This window comes from Ornithodoros turicata, chromosome 6 (assembly GCF_037126465.1).
Source record: "Ornithodoros turicata isolate Travis chromosome 6, ASM3712646v1, whole genome shotgun sequence".
Taxonomy (NCBI): domain Eukaryota; kingdom Metazoa; phylum Arthropoda; class Arachnida; order Ixodida; family Argasidae; genus Ornithodoros; species Ornithodoros turicata.
In genome coordinates, this window is record NC_088206.1 from 54,035,946 (window position 1) to 54,059,494 (window position 23,549).

Genomic DNA, 23,549 nt, shown 5'->3' on the forward strand with positions numbered 1-23,549 from the left:
AGTAGCGGGTTCGGTTCTGACCGAAGAGGGTAGCACTTTGGAGGAGGTAAACACTGCTTCCAGCACCATGTGTCACCGTGTGGTCCGCATCTTATGAAAGGGAAGCTACACCTCAAAATGAAATTACCAATGACCTCCAACGATCGCACGCAAAGAGGCTTTTAACAGAATTTGAATCCGGACGCCTAGCCACTTTGGTAACTTTCGAACATATTGAAGTTCAGTTGTCTACCTTTCACAAAAACTCGAGCACGTCCTGGAACTCACGCTCGTAAAAATCCTTCGTGTACAACGCGAGCACAAAGCATAAGTAGGCGTAGATCACAAAGAACACAACGCCGACGGACGCAGAGAGAAGTTCCTGGAAGCCAATTCCAGTCTGCAACAGTCCAGGCTGCGTCGATTCGCAGACATTGAGCACGTGGTCCGTCCGCGTCTGACTGTTAGGAACGTGTTTTTCCACCTCTGCAGTATTCCAATTGCCCAACTTGGAATTCGGATCCTGCAAGGAAGCAAACATGGAATCCATTGAAGAATGTCTCGAAGTCCCGCGACAGTTCTTCGAAACGGCTTCTGAAATGCCGGTTACCTTAGGGGCTTCATCTGTTTGCTCCGAAGAAGAATTCGTGACGATGCTGCTGCCGTTGTTCAAGGGTGTTCTCTCCCGGACTCGAAGCACGAGAGAGTTCTTGAGGTCCGAGACGATGTTCTGCATCCCGCTTGTACGCGGTAAATCAGGGACGAACGGAACTTCTGGTTCAGGTCGCACCATGCAGGGCGACTGTTTTTCTAGTCTGACGTCACGCACAGCTTCGGTGTTCAGAACACTAACGTTCACCGTGACTTCGCAGAGTGCTGGACGCATAATCGGCACCGCTGTAAATCTTGTAGGACTGCATTCTCGAAGGGCATCTTCACGAATGGGGAGTGGCGACTTCATGTTGTCAGCGATGTCATGCCGTATGTCTCCAACTTCTTCAACGTGTTCGCACGCGATGGGTCGCACGGCAAGCGGTAAGTTTGCGAAGAGGCTGTTTTCCGAAATTACTCGTGTATGAAGCATGTTTGTTGCAAGTCCTGGTACGGTGACACGTTGTTTGACGTCGGCAATGTGCTCTTCGTAGCCTCCGATGGCATGATCCAACAGTTCAGGTGGCAGGAACGACTCACAAGCGGAATCTCCGTCGAAACTGGCGGTATCATCTTTGGTGTCTCCATCCTGTACTGCCTGAAAGATACACATGAGTGCGGTAGATTGATAAGAATTCATAAAGACAACCATAAACACAATCATTACAAGAAAAACCTTGTGTACTGTCCGTTCCACTTGTAGACACGCAAACAAAACGGACATTTCGTTTCGTGCGTGTAACTACCTGATTGATTTATTGGACGCAAGCTGAGCGTTTCATCAACATTGCTAGTGTCATGAGTGATACAGTGGGACATACGCCTCAGCAACTCACACTACTCGCAGTAATTTGAAAGCAAGAAGAGACATCCCTTCCTATCAAACATTGTGTTTTTTTACTTGACCTTTCGCAATTCCGTTGTCATTGGCCGGCGTTCACACGGGGCAACTTTTCCCAGCAACTCGAACTAACGTCTTATGAGCAATTTCGAGTCCGCGTTCACATGTAGCAACTCGGTAGCTCCACGCACAAGCAACCTTACGGCGACCGGAGAATGTGGGTTCGAATCGAACCGGCGGGGTCTTTTCTTTAGCTGCTGTTTGTCAAATTTTAGTCATTCTTTTGTCTTTTTTTGCGCGAATGGATCATTATTACCTTAAAAAAATGGCAATTGACATGTTTCCGTGACGTTAGTAAAAAATAGAAGTTATTTCTCAGCTGAACGTGCATGATTTGAACCCATGAATCCGCGAACGAAATCCTCCACGCCATCGGGGTCACGTGGCGATGCTCCCCTCGCTGATTGGCTGGTGCGCGAGCAACTTCTGAAGTTTTCGATCGGGGAGCGATTACGAGCGACTCGAGTTGCTAGAGGTTGCCGGTGTCGGCCGACTGCCAGCAACTCGAAAATTGCTCGTAGTTGTTGGAAAAAATTGCCACGTGTGGAGGCTGCCTCAGAGAAACCAGCGACATTTTAGCCCTATGAAACGTCCGATCCAAGTGTCGCGCATGCACATTAGTTGTAGGACGCGTGATTTCGCTCAAACGACCACGCTGTCAGTCGGTTCGGCCGATTGGTATTGGCATCGCGAAGCAAGATGGTGGCCGTTTGCAGCGAGTGGAAAGTTCAGCTGTTGAGTTGTAGCATGGAGGAAAGAAAGCTAAGGAGTGAGCACTCCCAAATGGCCCCAGTACACAAAAATGTACTGGAAGTGACATCACAGCTTGCATGTCATTTAGGTCATGTGGCCGAAGATGACCAATCTACGGAGGCCCGTTGCTAGGTTGTGGGACAAACAAACAAGGGGCTACATAGCAACCGGTCGTCTCCATGGCGGAATCGCGGGACATGAACGGCAAGCCGAGAAACGTGCGTTACATTTTCGATTTGTGTTGCAGAAGTACGCAAATTCGACACAGTAAACCGAACAGTGTAACGTAAAGTTCGATTCAACCGTTGCGACACTAAGAAAAACTGCGAGACAGATGTGCGATCTGTGTGGATACTCTTCGTGCCGTCTATGACGTTCATTTCAGTGTGAGAATGTTGACTTTTTATTTTCCTTACAATATTTGACCTGGCAAAGACATGGGCGAGCAGTAAAATCCTTTATTGCGTGCATCTTGCGTCCTCCGCCGCTATACTCCCAGGTGAAAAATGTCTGCAACCCCAAATGGTTTATGAAAGGATTTCCACTTGAAACCGCTTGCGTACAAACTGGTTCAAAGTAGTTTCAGGTGGAAATCAACCACTTGGGATTGCAGGCATTTTTCACCTAGGAGCTAACAGTCGCAGAAATGCTAGGAGGAAAACAGTGTAGTATACAAACTACTTGTATCACTACTTTATGCTAGAGTGCAACACTTAAGAAATAAATTTCAAAATATATTAACACTACAGATTATGGAACACCTGAGTATCTTGAAATGACGAGTGCTTTTACAATTTGCATGGTTATACACACGAGTGTGCTCACATTACTCTCACCGTCACACGATGAGCACCTTACTGTCCCTTAAACTGGGTTACCTTCGTGAACATTTGTCTTACTTTTCTGACATGGAGATCCTGTGATGTCTGCTTGCTCAGGTGATGGAGCCGAACATTAATATATCTTTCAGCAACACATCGAATAAGATGGACGTAATGGTTTTCAAGGAGTGTTTGATCAAACATCTGCTCATGCAAAGTTGGGAAGAGGCTACGGTCAAGGAATTGCTGGAGTACCGCGGGAGTCATCACTGTGAGGATATTTTTCATAGCTAATCTGTTCTCAGCAGCTGCGGTGCGGACAACCTGCTCACATTTCTGTGCAATTCTGACCACACAATCTGGTGGGTACAGCAGGCCCCCCATGCTTTTTCGTCGGATTAGTGAGTAGGACGGCTGTGGAGAGGGCGTGCATGTCAGTGCACTTGCACAAGTCTCACACAATAAAGACTTCTGTAGCCTGCGTATTACAAATCCTGCTATGTAAGTCACAATTCGTCCCGCACACTCCAAGATGTACCCAGGGTCAGGGCAGTAGTCGTGGTCGGCAGTCTCTCCACTGCTCTCATTTGAAAGGCTTGGCAAGAGCTGTCTGCGGTCAGTTGTCGTGTTGAGGATTTCTTCAGAGGATACTGCCTTTGCACTACTTACATAGAGGATATCAATTTGTTCCAGTGGCAAGCAGTTTCCGGAGTTGACGTCCCTGACTTCATTCTGTACAATGAGTCTTTTGAAAGCCGCACTAAACTGTTGGGCATTAGGGTTGTCATTATGCCGTCCATATGATCTAACTGCACCAAAAAAGAGTTCAAGATCATCTTGACAGATCTTATGTGTTGCAACATACTGGAGCACCTTCTTCTTTTTGACTAGTTGTTCGTACATAGTCAGCAGGCTTTTCATCGATATTTTGAAACCTAAGAACCCAGTCATGCGATTCCCCTGAAGCAGAGTGGGACCATTTGCATACTCCTTGAGTTTTGAGATGTAGGTGTCTGCATGTCGGAATAAAACTTGAACATCAGAGAGGTTGGCTGCGGACAGTGGCTTCTTCCAGTGCTTTTGGTGCACGCTTCTTGAATTTAGTACGTCAAAAATATTACTGATGATCCTGAGGAACTGTTCTGTAGGTTGGCTTCCTTGAAATCCTCCCATGCCCTCACTCTAAGAAAAACAGGTTGAAAACGGGTAGAAGCGCAACAGTTCTCCCCGACCTAGTTTCATTCTACTGACTGCAGGTTGAAGTTGTGCTGTTTCGGCCCTTTTACTCAACTCTCTCCCCCTAACGGTAGAACCACTGTGGTAATCTTACCACTACTAGGGTTCAAGTGAATCTTTTTTCTATTTGTGTGTTTCATAGCAAGGTCGCTAATGGAAGTGTAAATGGAGTCCCTCAAGCGACGACAATAGTTGAGGTTTACTAATCCTGCGCACAAAGGCGTTTGGTCCAGCTTCGAGGTCACTGTTCTAGAGATTAGCCAGAGCGACCAAACACAGAGTGTCTGCGCTTGCGCGGAATCGCTGATTGTGTAAAAGGGTCAGTATAGAGACGAACGCTCAAAGTGACAGACTGTCGGTTTGCACGTGGACATGGCTGCACCGAAGGCCACGCGTGCGGCCTAACGCCTAACGCGTGCGGTGTTATCGGTTCAGCTGCAATGATATGAACATAAGCAACGTGGAGTTGGGACAGAATCAGGTGAGTAATTTTGATGTTCAAGATTTTTCCTCCCGAGCGTCTTATATGCAGTGATCAGATGTGTTTTGCGCTTTGCGTGCTCGGGTTGATCGGCATGTAGTCTGACACTTTTTTAACGTCTTATGAAACTGCAATATCACGAAATGCATTTGTGTAACACACGCAGGTCACCATGACAATTTTAGCACGGCACCTTATCAGTGCCCACCGGATGTGATTACAGGATCCACTTCGAAAATGAAGAAACGGGGCCATAACATACGGTGAGCCACTGTTTGATGGGAGAAGGCACTCATCGCTCGAGTCTTGTTTTTTCGGATGTGCTCTGTGTTATTTTTTCTTTTTTATTATTTTTATTTTTTATTTTTTTGCTTGGCTTTTGTGCACTGCCGGGATAGCCTTCTTTTTGTATGCTTATTTCTGAGGGAATCACACATGTAAACATATTTCTGAGGAGTGAAACAGTCGTTATTATTTATCGTTTATCTTAAAGAGTAATGCTATACGCACGACGTCGTGCGCCGAGATACCGGAAGCTGCTATATACACGACGCGATCGTGGCGCCATCTGAAGGCGCCGACTACAACTAATTTCTCTCTCTCAGCTTTCCCTTTCATCGGATCTTTCATCTTAACTCCTCCTTGAGCGGGTCGGCGCACGTGCGCGCGATTATTGTGTCTCCGTTCCGCAACTAGTAATGCCGTTAAAGGTTGGTGACAAGTTTCATAGTTATAATGAGTTCGAGACGCGCCTTAGAGACTTTCAAAAGGAACACAATGTTGTTTTTGTAACGAAGTCGACGAAAAGCGTCGCAGAGGCAAATGCGAAGTTAAGTGCTGGCTTGGCACGGTTCGACGAAAAGCTTAAGCATGCAAATGCCACGTTCGTATGCAAGCACGGTGGGGCCCCGAGGAGTACAGGCACCGGAATTCGCCAGCATCAAAGGTACAGCTTCTGAATTCAATTTTTCGAAGAAATATTGGTTCAAATAATTGTGCTGTTGCTTTAGTGAACCATTGTTTTGCTTCAGGACGATGAAAAAGCTGTGCCCTGCGACGGTTGTAATAGCAGCGCGTCGTGCCACGCAGCAGCTCGAAGTCACAAAGATGGACCTTAGCCACAATCACGACATCAACGGCGAAATTTATCGTTCATATCCTGAGTGCAGGCGTCTGACAAGTGCAGATAAAGAATATGTCCAACCACTCTTGGAACTAGGGGTTCTACCAAGCATGATTGCACGAAAAGTGTGCGAAAACACAGGTAGCGTAGACGCTTTGTTTTTGCTTGTTGATTGAAAGCCTCAGTGGAGAGCCGCCGATATTTCGAACAGAGGCTGTTTTTGCTTGTTCTTTCTAGTTGTGGTGGCAAATAAAGGATATGTCCAACCACTCTTGGAACTAGGGGTTCTACCAAGCATGATTGCATGAAATGTGTACGAAAACACAGGTAGCGTAGACTAGCTTTGTTTTTGCTTGTTGAGAGAAAGCCTCAGTGGAGAGCTGCCGAGATTTCGAACAGAGGCTGTTTTTGCTTGTTTTTTCTAGTTGTAGTTGGTGGCTGACTAAGTTTTTTCTTCTAGGCAAGCGTGTCATTGCTAAAGACATCCACAACTTGAAGCAAGCCGTAAGCGGAGGAGAGGAAGCCAACCTACTAGTCAAGGAAATCGAACACTGCCGGGAAAAATTCAGCGCAGTGATCACACCAGTGACCGACGAAAACCAAGAGCTACAGATTCTGCTCATACAGACGGCTCACATGAAGGAAGCTCTGCGGTCGTTTCCAGAAGTGCTTTTGTTGGATGCAACCTACCGCACCAACAAGCTGAAAATGCCACTCTTCGTATTTGCTGTCCAAGACGGCTCAGGTGGAACACAGGTGGCAGGATATGCATTCGTTGCGTCAGAGCAGCAGCATGTCATCAACAGCCTCCTTGAGTTATTTGTGACTGAGAATCCTGACACAAGGAGAACACAAGTGGTGGTGGTAGACAAGGATTTTACCGAAATTAGTGCTGTTCGCCACACTTTTCCCAGTTCCCCAGCTGTGCAGCTATGTGCATTCCATGTCCTTAAAGCATTCAGAAGTGCAGTGAGCCAGCTTGCAACACCGTCTGAACGTGAACAGCTCATGTCTGGTTTTAGTGCTATGCTCAATGCACCATCAGCAGACATGTTTGAAAATGCTAAAATGGAGTTTAAAGAACTTGCAAACAACGAAGCATTGCATTACTTCAACAAGAACTGGGGGTGCATCACCCATATGTGGGCGCGACATATCTGTGATCAGCATTACACAGGTGGCAATAATACCACAAATCGTGTAGAGTCACACAATTCGAAGATAAAAAATGTCCTCAGTTCTTCAAGTAAGTTGCACCAAGCACTCCGTTGTCTGCTGAACATGGCAGAAACAATGCAACAGGAAGCTCGCCATAAGCTGACCTTGTTGAAACCCTGGAGCTTTTACTCCTACGGAGAGTGTGACGATGTAGAGGTACTGTGCAGGAAGACCCTTACTCCATATGCATGCAAGCTGGTGCATAAGGAATTGCTGAAGTTGAAGGATGCCAGGCCAGAAGTGAGGAGGTTGGGCGAACAACAATATGAAGTTGTGTCTTCCGTAAGCAGTGACTCTCACAAGGTATCACTGGATCACCAAACCTGCAGCTGCACGACTTTTCTAAAAATGGGCGTGTTGTGCCGTCACCTTCTTGCTGTTTGTGACGTCAAGAAGACAAAACCTGACCTTTCAAAGGCTGTGCACAAGCGGTGGACGAAGTCCTACATGACAGACTTCCTTATGTCTGTTAGTGGAAGTGATACCGGTCCACCGTCCACTGAGCCACAAGTCCTTCAGATCTCGCAACCCTGCCTTGCAAAGATGAACCGAAATCAGCGGTACAACTACGCCATGAGGACGCTGAAGGCACTGGCAGACAACCTTGCCGATTGCCGACCCGAGGTGTTTGCAACGAGACTTGCTTTTCTTCAAGATGTCAACAGCACATGGTTGAAGGGGTCTGAAGTCTCAGAAGATGGACTGACAGTGCCTACCGAAAATGAATTTCAGACCTATGGCCTGACAAGTGCTCCTGAGGATATCCTAGAGCCATCAACACCGGTGCCTGTGCAAGCTTCCCAGGTGGCAAGTGGTGCATGCAGCAGTGGGTATCAGGAAAGCCAACAGCCAGCGAAGGACCCCAGAGACCAACAACGTGACTCACCCGATGAAGCCAACGTTGTGTGCAACATCAAGCTTCCCCTGGTGAAGTGCTGAGGTCGACCACCCAAGCGAACTGTCCAGCGCAGGACAGTCACAGCCCAATGGAGCAAAGACAAGCCTCTGCCTTTTAAACATCTGTCACAGGCCTCCCGGCAGAAATGTGAGTGTATTATTTTAGTATCATAATGCAGACTACTCCATAATCATTGCCTGACTGTTTCCATTGATTCTTTCCAGTGATTTTGTCCGGTATTGTAGGGGAAGAGCTCTGCCGCTCGGTGCTTGAAAATGGGCACCTGCTTCAAGAAAATGAAATTGAAGTTAGGCCTGAGTGTTTGCCAAGTGCTCTTTCAGATCACAGAGTATCACTAGAAGGGATCAGGCAATTCTTCGCACCTGATGCATGGCTGCTCCTTACATCGTCGGGTATGCATTATGCTTCTGTTGTTCAGAGTTGTCACCTGTGGCCTCGCTCATAACAACTAAATTAAATCGCAATGCAAACAAAGAAACAAGGTGACTTGTGGTTCTGTGGAAGCTGCAGAGAAAGGGATGACGGCCAGATTAAGCTAACCTGCTGTGACCAGTGCCTGGAATGGTTTCATTGGTAAACAGCTCTCTACATCTTGGCTTTTAAGTTGGCAATTTGGCATAGAGAATGTCTAATTCTAAGAGAGTCTAATTCAATGCTTTTCACTTTGCAGGCCATGTGTGGAAGTGAGAAAGAGGGACCTTCGAAAACATTGGTTCTGTGCCCAATGTGTTGGGCTAGCTTGAACAGAGTGCAACAGAACACACAATCACGATGAATAAATATGTTAGTTGCCCATTACTCTGGTGTGTGTGTGTGGTGAAAAGGGGTATAGAAAAGCTGAATAAGAATGAAATAAATAACACCTGTGATCATGTCGGTGATTTATCTAGACCGCCCCTACACCCCCTCCTGAGAATTATCCACATCCTCCTAATTTATTTGCCTAGCACCCCTTGATTACACCCTTGATTACAAAGCGCGCAAGGGTTCGCCACAATACGATTTGCAGACATGAGTGTCACGTATTAACCTTCATGTGTGCTACTCTCATTGCAGCGAACCCGGGCACCCTTTTGCGTGAGGGAGCCGTTTAAACGATTTAAGAGTGCATAGTTCTGTAGGGGTATATCCGCGCAAAGGAATGTTGGCTTCGTCGCGGGTAAATAGCACCCATGGTCCCGCTGCAACCGAGACACCTCAGCATAGCAAAATTGGCAGGTGCGCCGTCACATGTCAACGAGACAACTCTGATACCAGTATCATGAGCGTGGACAAGACTCTGTGAAACCAGATTTGCTCGTTGTTCTCCCCCAAGACCATCAACCAAGAAGTAGCCCGGAGGAAGCTTCCACCTTCCATTGATGGCCACAGCCATGACTACAAATGCAGCCTTAGCCAGTGGAATGCAATCCCCTTCTTCTCCGGCACCCATATCCACATATCCCTGGAACTTCCGTCCATCCCATTGAAGTTGCTGTCGGATTGCCATCTCATCGACCATCAGGCTGCACCAGCGTAGGAAAGCCAGACTCAGCATTTTGTATTGCTTTCATCTTAACAGCCTTCAGTGCTTCTTTTGAAAATCCTGGGCTGCCATCAGTAGTTTGGTACCACTTTCCAAGTGTCTTTGGATGAGGCAGACAGGTATCAAACACGCTCCTCACATAGTCATATGCCCGAGGTGAGAAGAAGTGCAACGTTAGTGCAAATGCTCTCAGCTCAGGTGAATACTGTGTTGGTAAAGCTTTCCCAGTCTTCTTTGCTACTTGTCGCTTCAAAAGTTCTTGGTTTGCAGCACCAAGGCTCTCGAGGACAGATGCATTCTCTTCAAGCAGTATCTTCTGTCGTGTTAGATCCCTGATTACATTTTTCAGATCAGCATTTCGCTTTTTTAGTCTTCGGTTTGCCTGTTGGAGCCTCTTGATCTGCTTGTTGCTTTTGATATGTAATGAGGTATACCACTTCACTCTTGCCCTCAGGAATGCTTTTTCTGCCGTATCAGCTGAAGGTATAACCTAGAACAGATTCATTTACTAGGTTTACTAGGTTTACTATGGTGTTCCCTTCTTTCTGTTCTTCCTAGTATAATTCCCATGCCAGTTTTGTGCAAGTTGTCTATAAAACCTTATTTGGTTTCCCACTCTTCAATGCCCGTTATCAGCATCACGTGATGCGGATATGTTTCAGCAGTATAGAAGTTAGTCACGGGAAGGAACATGGTGCGTTGTTGAACTGCTGTTATCATAATTGATCATTAACATCATCCACTGATGCGCTCCACATACCATATGCACTTTATTTTGTATTTTGCATGGGGGCATCTTCATACTCATGATTGGTGTATTCAGGAAAAGAATCACGCCATGCTTTGTGTTGAAAGGTCATCATTTTATTGATTCAATCATGTATTGTACAATGCAGAATTAGTAAGTGTTACTGAAATCAGTACTGAATCATCTTCAAATTAAATCTTCTCAATAACAAGTGGAACATGCGTGCTCTCAAACAAGTGTTAGGGAAAATCAAACACATAGCAATTAATGCACATTTATTTTTATTTATTTATTCATACTGTTGGTCCTCGTCATGTGGACCGTTACAGGAGTTGGCCACGGCATCTACAAATGGCAAGTGTTAGGCAGACAAACAACCGTAGGTGGGAGGCTGTTCCAGTCCTCTATAGTGCGCGGGTAAAAAGAAAACTAAAAAATGTCAGTGTTAGCGGAGAACGGCACTAAGGCGTGCATGTGTTTATGCCTAGACTTTAAATCACCACGTACCAGGTACGAACAACTACGATGAAAGTGATACAATTGAAACAAGTGCCGAAGCCGAAGGATACGAAAATGCTCCTCAATTGGAACCAAGTTAACCCTATGACACAAACCAGTAGCAGATGTAGTCGCACGGAAATCTTTACAAATGAAGCGACACATGCTTTGCCATCTAGGACAATTAGTATAATAATCATGCTCGTCCTGATGGACTCCAGCATGCTAGACTACTGAGTCGGTTTTGCAGGTGCATACCCATAGCGGACCTCACCTTATCCAAGACTCGTGATGATTGTGCGCTCGTAGAAGGCGCAAACAGGGAAGTGCTGCTGGACATTGCCTCAGCCTACATCATCGAAAAAAATTCCAAGCGCATATTTAGTATCAGTCATCGTGTAACAATATCCATTTATGAGGGTAACAACACCATAAACAAGGAGCAACCCTCAGTATACAAACCTGTCAGATTTCGCTGCAGGAAGGTCTGGTTGGGCACTCAGTAGAAGATGAACCACCACTGTCCTAGGTACACAGCAATTACACCACATCAGTATGTATACATCGTAAACCTCATTGGAAAAGAAAAAACCTAAAACATCAAACGGAAACTTGAATAATAATAAATTTGAATAAATAAAGAGACAGCACTTTGCCTTACAGCTGCAAAGCAGCTATGAACGTTTCCGGACATTAAAATAAAATCTCATTAAATCCTCATTAAATTTAATAACAAATTTCAGCGTGAATACCTCTTCTGGCTCGTCCACATCCATACTGACAAGACGGTCCCACAGCAGCCGAGAGACGTCCTATAATTTCATACACGTTAGACACAAGGTACATTGGGTTCCATCCAGTGTTGTACCCGCTACCCGAAAAAAGTAGCGCAATACCGATACGCGCTACCTGAGCAAAAAGTAACGAAATCCCGATATCGTTACACGTACCTAAAAGTAGCGGAATACCGCTACCGTTACCCGTAAAAAGTAACGGGATACTTCATGCGCTACTTTTTAGGAAAGAAACAAACAGTATCGTTGATGACGTACTTCAAACGTCTTAAAATAATAAATTATAAAATAAAACAATAGCTCAAAATAATAAATGATAATAAAATAAAATAATATCCCAAAATAATAAAGCGATGTCCAATGGAGGTGACACTTAGGTCGCCTGGAGGGGTCTAGGACTTTTCGGTACAGGACATTTCGGTACAGGACCTTTCGGTACTGACATTTCGGCACACGGACCCTTCGGTACGCGGACCTTTCGGTACACGGACATTTCGGTACACGACCACACCTCTGGAAGGTGGTCTCCGGCTTCTTAGTCATAAAACGATGACTTTCTTCTTTTTTTTTTTCGAGTACCTAAAATTGCGAGTACCTAGATTATGCATTAATCATGCAATGCGTTGAACCTGCTTTTGTCCAATTGAAAGCGACTGTGCTCAAAGTGTCATCACGTGTTCTAGTCCGGTGCTCCGAAAAGTATGATCTTCGCCTATTTTTTCCGAAGGGATAGCTCATGAATATAACTGTCGATTATCATGAATTTGAGCGAATTTGGCACGGTCTTCATGTTGGTGGGGTCAAAAAGTGACATTTACTTGGCAAATTTCCGAGCCAGTTCGCAAATATTCACATAATTAAACATACGATACGTTACATCTACATCAGGAGGTGGCACAAACCTAATAAGAACAAATGCCATAGACTGCATGGTTCCAGGTGGTGTAGGTTTTTTGTTATAATTCAGTGACGTTTTGTGGAACACCCTGTATAAATCATACAGATTCGAGCAGAAATGAATGCAGTCGCGAATGAAGGCTGATCACCCTTCAGCTATGAAACTACAATCTCCAGACATTACTTTTTCTACCCTAGATGAAAAAAAGTTGCTCTGATGCCTGCAGGCATTTTACCTGATATATAGGATGCTGATATGGGAAGGAGACCCACTGTATTGCTACTCTCCTGCAGGACATATATAGCGAAAAGAATATTAAGGATCTTGCACAACCTAAGTTGCTGCTCATAGGATAATAGAGAGCACTAGTGTTGTCTAGTGAAGCATTGCTTGCAGTGTTCACTCAAGAGTCGTGAAGACGTGAAAGGGACCTTAGCACTGCCACATCCGCGGTGGCGAGAGATTCCCAAAGGTGTCCACAGGTACCCCGAAATTTGTAAATTTTCTTAAAACTCACAAGAGGACAAGGCCTGTTGTGGTGAAGCAAAATTGAATGACTTCTGTCTTTCTGTCCTGTTCCTGTGTCTGAAAAAGTGCCGATGATGATGGGAGAGCTGCCTGAAAAGTGAAATTGCGTGCGACTGAAGCATGCCATCCACTAGCACCATCCTGTAGCTCAAAAAATATTTGAGTGTACAGTCGGGACTTGACAGCAAATATATACAGCCAACAATTTCTTTGTGTATCATACCGGCTGTAGTGAAAACTCTTCCTCCACAGGGGCCGTGCTAGTGGATTCCTGGAAATTACATTGAGCACATTGTCACGACATTGCTGTCAAAATTATTCCAGCAAAAAGCAGTTTAATTGCTCCACCTAACTCAATCTGCACAGTAAGAAATATAATGTACGTGTTGAACATTTGGATAGCCACATCAGCCTCACAAGAAGGGCCCCATCAGCACCTTTGTTGTTTGGATTTCTAACAAACTACAACCTTGAGCACAATAGTCCCTTTTGCCTGACACAATGACCAGATTAGACTGCCCGCTATGTTTATACACGCACGTCCTCTCCCTGGTAGACACACGCGCGGGGTTTAATGTGTGTTGAGCCCTCCGGAAAGTATTTGTCGTCTTACCGGACCCTGTAAGAAGACAGTTGGAACTGCGCCTGGACGAAGACGAACAAAAGATGTTGACGTTCGGTCGAGGTCCTCGGGACGAAAGAGCTTCGAGCAAACTCTGGCCCAGTTCGGCGGAATCCAGTCCACATCTTTTCCGAAGGCCTCAATCCATTTCGCTTGTTGTTCCTGATATTTCGGAAACCTATGTGTACGAGAAACCATCCAAAAATATTCGTGGCGCATTACTTTCTTTGCTGCGCTACTACTTTCAGTTTGCTCGCAGCCAACGACACGATTGAAAATTATACTTACGCATGAAACGGAACTCCGGGATCCTTATTCAGAGAACGAGATCTGCAGCGCTGCACAAGGCAGCTGGGCATCCCGAAACGTTCGAGAAAGAATTTCTGCCAACTACAAACGCGAAACTCCACGCAATTACAAGCGCCTGCAATAAATAACAATAATAACAATAAATAACAACTCCGCTCACCAAACTGGAGCGCAGGGCAATACGCGAGAGGGAAGGGTGAGGGAAGGTTGTTTGCCCCATAAAAAATGGCGTCGCCGAAACTTCCGGGCTGCTCTGAGAGTGACGTCATGCTCACTCCTTAGCTTTCTTTCCTCCATGAGTTGTAGTGAATGTTACAGTGGGATTGCCACATATGTTGACTGTTTCAAACAATGTGTATCATCTGCGGGAAGTTGTTGGATGTAACGACGTATTGAATTGGGCATTTCACGCGCTTCAACGTCCAATCTTGCGGTGCTGCTTCGGCATTTGTACAACACGGGTACGTACCATTTTCTGCATTTTCAGTCAATATGGGGTGTACAAGGGCAATATGGGGCCCATATTGCCAGGATGTTTCCCATATTGGCTCAAACTGGGCAATATGGGTCCCATATTGCCCAGTTTGAGCAAATATGGGGGAAATCCTGGCAAACGGGCCCCATCTTTGATCTGTATCGCCAATGACCAGCCAATATGGGTCCAATATTGTGTACTACTTGGGACAGTACAAAGTACTAGGCAAAGTACTTTAGGTACTTAGGATGTGCCCTGCCAATTTAATTTGAAGCACTTTGCATTTTACTGTTTTGCAGCTATGTCTTGCTATTTTAGCAAAACGTTAAAGCCAGCATTCTTGGCAAGTGCTGTCATATTGGAATGAAAATGCGACTTAGTTGGAACACATATGCCGTTTTCGTTATGCATTACCAGGAAAGTTCAACGCTGGATAGCCTCTTACACATATAATGCCTTGATACGCAACCCATGCAAAAATCTGGAGTGGGACCAGTTCAAAGTGGATTATCGGACAGGAAACACTTTGAATGTCTGACTATTTAGTGAATGGCACCAGTTGAAAATGGAACCAGTTTCATGATAGTTCCACCTGAAGTGGAACCAGTGGAACTGATCCGCTGGTCCCCTCTGCTAAATGGTCCCGGATCCGACCACTGAGCAGCTGGGATTACTGAATGTATGGCCGAAAATAATGCGTAGAAATGCACATAGTGTTCAAGTAAATATTGTTTATTCTACTAAAAGCATACACTGAGCAGTAACAAACAGAGTTCGAGGTAACTCGTTACAAGTAACTCGTTACTGTAACTAAGTTCCTTTTTTTGGTAACTTGTAACTTAACTCGGTACTTTTACACCGTGGTAACTTTCAGAGGAACTCGTTCCTTTTTCAGGTAACTCTGCCAAAGTAACTTCAGTTAAGTTCCAAGTTACTTTTCACTCGCTTTTCACTCACATCCACACATTTTCTTGCTTTCTCTTTGGTTCCTTCATGGCATTTTTTACCATAAAACGTGATATTCAATCAATTACAGTATTTTATTCAGGAAGTAAGAACCGCTGCCATTGAAATGAAGCTGAACCATTGTGCGCCCAGAGGGAGTAAGATGCAAAGCGTTCGAATAGACCTCTACCAGAGAAACGTCATCATGACGTTGGCTGACAGGCTCAAAGCGACACGAATCGGAAGAAGAGGGCTGGGTTCCACGAACGGGCACTTGTTCGCTGCCTCCCATTGAAAGAAAAGCAGGACCGAGGGCCACGTTCCTTTAAGAGACCATATCGTAATCCCCTCAAGACCGTGGCTTTCGGGTGCGGCCTTGTTTACCTCTAGCTTCGAGCGTAGTTCAATTCTACCAAATTTGTGGCGCTGTCGAACACTATGACGTCATTTGTTTACAATCAGGGAGTGGTCTATTGTTGGACATAAACAAAAACGATCTAAGCGTGTTGCACTCCTCCGCAGGCAACTCAAGGTCTAACTCAACTGCTCACGCGCGCTTCACCTTCGTAATGCTATTTTGTGTCCCAACTCCCAAGTAACTTGGAAGTAACTCGTTCTTTTCTTTAAGTAACTCAGTAACTGCGAGTTACATTTCAGGCTGAAGAACTTCGTTATTAACTTAGTTACATTTTTCACACGGTAACTTAACTTGTAACGAGTTCTTTTTGACGGGTAACTTCTCAATCTATGGTAACAAATAATCAATGCGTCTCCGTGTACGTAGCAGTGTTGGGGGTACTCGTTACTGTGTAACTAAGCTACTTTTTTCTCTAACTTTTAACTTAACTCGTTGCTTTTGACCTGTAACTTCATGAGGAACTCGTGTATTTTTTAGGTAATTTTGTCAAAGTAACTAGGAGAAAGTTCGAAGTTCCTTTCGCTCGATTCTAGTCTACAAACATCGCGAGCTACGTCCTCCCACCCCTCCTCCTTCCCCTATAGTGACTTGAGACGACGGCAGCGTGCACGGCGGTTCTGACTGCCTCGTTGTTACACAGTGAACGTTACAAATTCTGTTTTGGCCGTACATTAGGAGGCTCAGGTGTCGCTCACCTTTGCGACGAGCAGTGTACTTATAATGACAGAGGGGTAGTAGGGTCAAAACTTGGCACGGTTGAACGATATGTGCGTAGAGGACAACTCATAGAACAAACTCTAGAACCTATAACGAGATCAAAATCGTCCAATCCCTCCCTAAAAAAGCACATAAATATAGACTATTTTCGCCTTATCAGATATTCACATAGTTTTTGTATATCAAAACTGTTTTGAAACGACTTGCATCGCCCATTGTGAGATCAAGATCGAATTAACTATAGAAAGATCAAGAACTAAAAAGTATACAGATTGTTTTTTTTTGTTTTGTTTTTTTTTTAGACAGATTTTTCATAAGAGGGCTAGAGACATAAGGCTAGAGACATGCTGTTTTCAAGATCGAATTAACTATAGAAAGGTCAAGAACTAAAAAGTATACAGACTGTTTTTTTTTTTTTTTCTTTTGAGACAGATTTTTCATAAGAGGGCTAGAGACATAAGGCTAGAGACATGCTGTTTTCACTTCTATCGTCTCTGGGCCGGCGGACGTTCTTGGGCATATGTTGTTCAATCGTCAAATGACTCATTACCTAAAAAGCGTTAATTGACTTTTTAAGTCTAAAAGCTGCGAAGTTGTCCCAATGAGAACATCTGTTCCTTTCGGTGACCTGATATCGTAGCCGTTTTCACACTCTTAAAAATGAACTTCACCGCATAGCGCGCTCCTATCCAACCATTATCTCGAATGATATCGTTATCTGTTCTGATTTGTTGAAAACGGGAGGCGTACGCCTTTTTGTGACACTTATGCTGTTCATAATCGCAAAGATGCGGGCATGTTCCTGCCCCCATGAAGCTATAACAGTTTATCGCCGGACCGGCGTGGAGCACAAGACGCGCCGATAACAAGGCGGGTGACATTCCACCATACGTTGATAAGCGGCAAACAAAAATGATTCCGCCTCTTTTTTCCCGACCTGTTTTTTTTTTTTTTTTCGGCCTTCTATCTTTCATGGGGGCAGGAGCAAGTCCTCCTCTCCACGAATCGTTGCGTCTGATTTCGTGCGCCGTTGAATACCCGAAACTTTGAAGCCTCAATTTCGGGAATTTTTTTGGGCAGTTCCATTTGCAATATCGAGCGGATTTCTTGGTGGATCTGACTAAGTTCGCTACGGGCTCTCAAATTCTGTAAAAAAAAAAAAAAACGTTAGGTTGACTTGGGAAATTTTGGAGTTCAATTAAAGAACTTCAATTTATTTTAATTAAAATCAAATGAAAATATTTTTGCAAGATGGCAAATTCAGTTGCCACACAAGTGCCGTTTACCCCGTATTTTTCCGTCGCCCCGTTTTTTTTTTATAAAGTCCGAATGACACGTTTTTTGAAACACCCTGTATGGTACGACTAAATACATTCCTGTCAGTTGGAGATTTATTCCATGTGCCACTGTTGTATGCTGCGTATGACCAATAAAGAAAAGAAAACGCTTATTTGGCCATGTGTTTTGCGGTTTCCCATAGATCGCGAGCAGATGAACTCTACCAGTTTACTTTCGTATCTATGTTGTTGTGCTTGTGGAGATGTTGCCCTCTTGGTATCAGTAAGATATGGCAATCGCAATGTTACACAACTGTGCATTCACCGGTCCGCTCTTTCGCCTCGGAGATGCCAGTGTCAATGCGGTTCAGAGCCCATAGTGTTGACCACAACACGGAGAAGTTATGATGGTCAACGACCTCTTCAAATGAAAACACAGGCCACTGCGCCGCGTCTTCATGACTATGCATTTGTAACCAAGAAGAAGCACTATATTTCAATCCGAATGCTTGTTCACACTTCAGCAGCATCACTTACGAGTCTCCGGGACATTCGTGTTTCGAAATCAAAGCTGGCGGTGCTTCGGCTCCAACTCCATAAAAGGTTTTGCCAAGAAGAGCAGACGTGTCGCCTGTAGAGCGTTCAGTTCATCACATGTCCTTTCCACGACGTAAGATGAACAACGCCGCCTCCTGCTCGTTCGGCTTGCCGGCCCCGCGACGCCGGACAAATCCCAAAAAAGAAAGAAAAGACGGCGCGGCCACATGACGTCAGCGGCTGGCAGCCGAGAGAGGGGGCATTTCTGCCGCGAGATTTAAAGCTCCCTCGCGCGCTCCCTGAGCCCTGCGATACATATTCGCACAAAAAGTTTTAGCGTAGCGCGCAATCCTGGCGCGCGACGAAGCTTTGAATCTCGCGGCAGAAATGCCCCCTCACTCGGCTGCCAGCCGCTGACGTCATGTGGCCGCGCCGTCTTTTTCTTTCTTTTTTGGCGATTTGTCCGGCGTCGCGGCGCCGGCAAGCCGACCGAGCAGGAAGCGGCGTTGTTCATCGGATGCAGATCGCGACATGTACGACCTTTCTCTTCACCATAGGTTCGGAATCTTTAGACTCTTATCCTGTTTCTCTTCAAGTTCATCCTAAGTTTCAAAAAAGGAACATCTAATTAATAGTAATCAAAGCATCACGGTCAGCACTTACACCTGCTAACATCAGAACAAGCAGTATGTGCAGTCCGTTTGGCGTTTTTTCTTTCGTTTCTTCGCCGTACGCCGTGTACTGCTTGCGACACACTTAACTGATATCTCCAGCCTCCGTAAAAGCGGGTTACCGAACCAAGTTGCTGTGCTACCGTCGCCTTCGCGTCACTTCCGTTCCCCTAGTGGTGGCGGGGCTGCGCAGCGCCACCAGACGGGAGAGATGGCGATCCGATAACCGCGCGACGTCTGCTAGCTCCAAATGCGTCGACGGGGCAGCGCTTTCCTCGCTTATGTTTCAAAAACAGTAAACAGGAACAAAAGAAAACAGGTTACAATTCCCATTCCACTCCGCAATCCGAGGAAAGCGCTGCCCCGTCGACGCATTTGGAGCTACCCGATCGAAGAATCCGACAAGACTCCAACAGAAATTCTAATGGTCCATTAGAATATTTGAACGACCATCAAAACAGCTTTTCGGCCCATTAACAACTCCTAGAGGTCCAACAGGACTATTGGTGGTCCGACAAATTCTGTCGCACAGATCGTCAGGTTTGCCGAATGGCCCCACAAAAAGACCTGATGGCCGCTGGCGGCCCAACAAAGGTATCCAACTGCCCAGCAGGTGAGCTTAGTGGCCCTACAGGAGAACCCAATGGTCCATCAACGAGGCTTTGCGGTCAAACAGGTGATGCCTCATAGTAGACCAGGAGCCCTTAATGGGACATCAGATATATGGCATAGCGTATAATCGCTAAAACACTCCATGCAAGATGCCGTAAAGGACGTAACTGCGGAAGATAAAACGGAAACTACGTCCTGTCCTAGTTTTGTCCTTTAGTGTTTGTTTGTATCGAAAGTTCTATGTGTTATAATAAATCAGCAACGCTGTAGCCGACGTTCCTGCAGTATTCGATATTGCAGCTGCTCGCATTGTCCTGACAGGCCGATAGACCTCCAACCGTCAAGCTACTAATGTTTTATGCCGTCTGACCCATTGCGACTCAGAATATTCTAATATTGCTTCAGGATTCAGTAAAATATGGTTCCTGACATGTGACCCCCATAAAACTTCCCTAAAACTGATCAGCGCTCAGAGACTCACACTGCGAACGCCCCATCGTGTAAAGACGATTAAACATCGCGCGACACTCGCAGCCTATAAAAGGCCACGTGCCATGCGCCAGTACCATAGGCATCCATAACACGACCGGGAGCTTCACATCTGAATGCCCCCTTCCGTATATCCGCCGGATGTCGCATGTCGGCAGTTTAAAAAATTTTCCTGGTCCTGACGGAGTTCTCTGATGGAATGGAGTGTTACGAGAGAGAAAAAACGCGCGATTGCACTGCGAAAGTTCGATTCTCGATTGACCTACAGAATGTCTCAACCAAAAGCAGTAAGAAACACAAACGTTGTGTTAGTCTTGGGTTAATACCCCGAACCATTCCTCACTTCAATGTGGCTTGTGCGAATAAATGAAATAAATTTAGACACCTCACCCCTTCTATTTAACCGCGGCAGCAAACAGGACTCTCGGATTCGCCAAATCACGAACGACAACCTTGAAGTATAGTATTTGTGCTATCTGCATCCACTCCCACTTTGATACCAGTACTTCAAAGGAAATGGACACTGGCATCCGAAGTGAGCTTTTGGGCCTTCAGTTCTGGAGAGCTTTTTCTCTAATTTTCTTTTTTGCTTTCTCTGTTTACTTCTTGAAACGTTTCGTGCACTGCATGTTTTGAAAAGTCTTGGACACAAAATCAAAAGAAAGAACTGAAGCAAAGAGAGTTTAAATTGTGTCATGGCAGGTGTCGGAAAAAAGACAAAAAAAAACATTTTAATTTTTTACTGCTATTTTTACTTTTGTGGAGCTCCCATCAAGCCATTAGACCCTTAGGTCCTAATGGTCCCATCAAACCGCTAAACCTTTAGTCCTATTGGAGATGTTCGAAATTACGATAGGGCTATTGGCCTAATGGTTCCATTAGGATTGGCTCTGATGGATTTTTCGATCGGGTAGCAGACGACGCGCGGTTATCGGATCGCCATCTCTCCCGTTTGGTGGCGCTGTGCAGCCCCGCCGCCACCAGGGGAACGGAAATGACGCGAAGGCGACGGTAGCAGAGCAACTTGGTTCGGTAACCCGCTTTTACGGGGTCTAGAGATATCAGACAAGTGTGTCGCAAGCAGTACGTATTATCGTCAGAACTCTTCCGAGATATCGAGGATGTGTTTCCAGGAATCATTGTCATCGCACTGTCTTAGAAAGTGATCTAAAACGCACGCATACACTGCACAAGAGATACACGTAAAGAAGACAAAACCAACTTGCTGGAACACGATGCGACACTACGCTGCTTCCAAGTTCAAACTGTCACTTTCGTCCTCTGGGCGTTTGGATTTGAATTCAAAGCCGCACGCCATACCGTGGCGCCCTCATAGTTATTGCATCTGCAATTACCTTTTCTTCCTTTTTTCTTTTCCGAATTATTTAGCATAGTTTGTGTCATTTTTTGAACATGTCTTCTGACATTTTGCTGGTGCTTATGATATTCACCAAGAATACGAGCACGAATGGAGTTACAGCACATATTTTATCTCCGAGGCGGTTGGATAAAAAGTGACAAAAAAGATCATGCATATGCAAAAACAGAGCAAAGTAGTAGACCAATCAAAACCTTGGCAAGAGTGGACTCTTGCCCCATGAGATCTCAAAAGGGGAAGCCAGCTTGGGATCTCAAGTGGGTTAATTGACCATTCTGGGTGCAAAATGGTACTGAAGCTCCAGTTCAAACTTCTGGAACCATCCGAGGCCAGAGTGGTACCACTGATTTCACCAAAGTGGAACCAGCCACACCACTTGGGGATCACGCTGAGTTCATCCACGTCGAACTGGAACCAGTCCAGATTCAATTGGAACCATTCTGGGACCAGTCCAGTTTTTTGCCTGGAAATGCAATGTGCGAATACTGCCCGGGAATATCCCCATGACACGGTTCGTTCAGTGAACGCCAGGGGGCTATTCCCAAACTTCTCGGCGCCAATACCCTGACTGATCCGAGATAACCCGCCTAGTGTGATGTTCCCGTACTAATCTTTGGAGATAACGTGCCAGGAAATCTGATGGGGGAAAAGAGCACAAGCCAACAGAGATTATACGTTTCTGAACTTTCCCCCCATGCTGCTTTCTGAAATACAGTATGTTTCAAAAAAGAACATGGAGAAAATAAAAATAGGATGAAGCACAATGTAAACCTTCGTTTTTTATATGACTGTGGCCTGGAGCAGTGTAATCCATGTGACCAATTTAGAAAAAGTAAAATGAAAAGCGAAAGCATGCGTCTCTTTGACTATTCCTTTGCTTCATGATGTAATCCAATCACACATTGCGATATATAATGATTATTAGTTGTCAATGCAGGAAACAATAACAAAAAACACTAGAACCGTGCATTGGGGGAACTGAAATGACAAGACCAAGTCATCTTGCTGCCGGCTGCACTGTCATAATATGTGCGTGTCGTTGCATTCCATTCTTTTAACAAAAGCATAGATGCACTAGTTCTTTCTCAACATTTCAAGCCTCTCAACAATAGATGTTACTCTTTGAATATGCTCTTTAAAGGCACAAAAATTGTTTTTGGCACTTTATTTTGTGATTTGTCTCGATTCGTCCAAGTTTGGGTACTTGATTACTTGTTGGTTGGATTGGCTCAGGTCTCCCTTCAACTCCGCGTAATAATCTTGCGCACTTATTTATTGAGAGGGTACTAGGAAAAAAGTAGATTAAGTACGGTACGAAGTACACGATTCGAAATGTACTTAAAGTACGACTTGAGCACTTGGTACTTCGAATACTTCCGACCCCTGCGCATGAATAGCCCGTGTGCGCACCGCATTACAGTGCGCGTTTGCAATGCTGGTAAGGTACTTGATTTCTACAGGCCGTCCTTGACAGTACACGTCTCTAGAAGCCTACAACTACAGCTTCATACAGTGCATAGTAAGATGAAAGGGGTCCCGTACGTGAACATCCTCGTCGTCTATGGGCAAGTCACCGACGATAACCACAGATTGAGCCTTTGTTGCGACCGTCATCACGCTGGGCTGCACTTTATGGCGCACAAATCGACGAACCACAAGCTCGTACCTGACAACCCCTCATCTGGAGGACTCCTTCCATCACAGGCTGCAGAAGGGCTCCAACGATGTTATGGCCCCAAGCTCCTTCTTCTTCGTCGTTGTCGTGAAACGTGGAGCATAGCTCACTGGCCACAGAACACTGATTTAATCACGAGATTAGCGCACTATGAGAAACGCTGAGTAGGTGATATGTATAGGAGATTATTGACAAAAGGATAGTGTGAGACAAGCAGCGCCCAGAAGGACGAGCAAACGAGAGGATGGCAGAAAGCGTGAGGGGATGCCTTCCGAACGGAAGGGGGTGACCAAGGAGGTGTTATGGTAAGATGAATAGCGACAACGGATAGGAACGAATAGGACAACGGAG

General features: G+C 45.4%; 2 protein-coding genes across 4 annotated transcripts; one reads left to right on the top strand and one right to left on the bottom strand.

The window, feature by feature from the left end:
• Positions 1-143: 143 nt before the first annotated feature.
• On the bottom strand, positions 144-23,290 carry LOC135398058 (uncharacterized). Of its 3 annotated transcripts, XM_064629494.1 has the most exons (12): positions 23,190-23,290; positions 18,914-18,975; positions 18,374-18,467; positions 13,984-14,119; positions 13,687-13,873; positions 13,297-13,344; positions 13,063-13,163; positions 11,606-11,665; positions 11,316-11,378; positions 11,128-11,202; positions 590-1,228; positions 144-502 (listed from the first exon to the last, which is right to left on the bottom strand). In XM_064629494.1, the coding sequence occupies exons 4-11, from the start codon at positions 14,052-14,054 to the stop codon at positions 1,045-1,047; spliced, it is 789 nt and encodes a 262-aa protein (XP_064485564.1). In that variant the 5' UTR covers positions 14,055-14,119; positions 18,374-18,467; positions 18,914-18,975; positions 23,190-23,290; the 3' UTR covers positions 144-502; positions 590-1,044. The 3 variants fall into 3 exon arrangements, with proteins under 3 accessions (XP_064485564.1, XP_064485565.1, XP_064485566.1); XM_064629495.1 differs by lacking the exons at positions 18,374-18,467; positions 18,914-18,975; XM_064629496.1 differs by lacking the exons at positions 18,914-18,975; positions 23,190-23,290 and having other exon boundaries at positions 18,374-18,535.
• On the top strand, positions 5,521-8,102 carry LOC135397455 (uncharacterized protein ZSWIM9-like). The gene is made up of 3 exons (XM_064629059.1): positions 5,521-5,768; positions 5,854-6,086; positions 6,406-8,102. Exons 1-3 carry the CDS (start codon positions 5,521-5,523, stop codon positions 8,100-8,102), a joined length of 2,178 nt encoding a protein of 725 aa, XP_064485129.1.
• Positions 23,291-23,549: the final 259 nt, after the last annotated feature.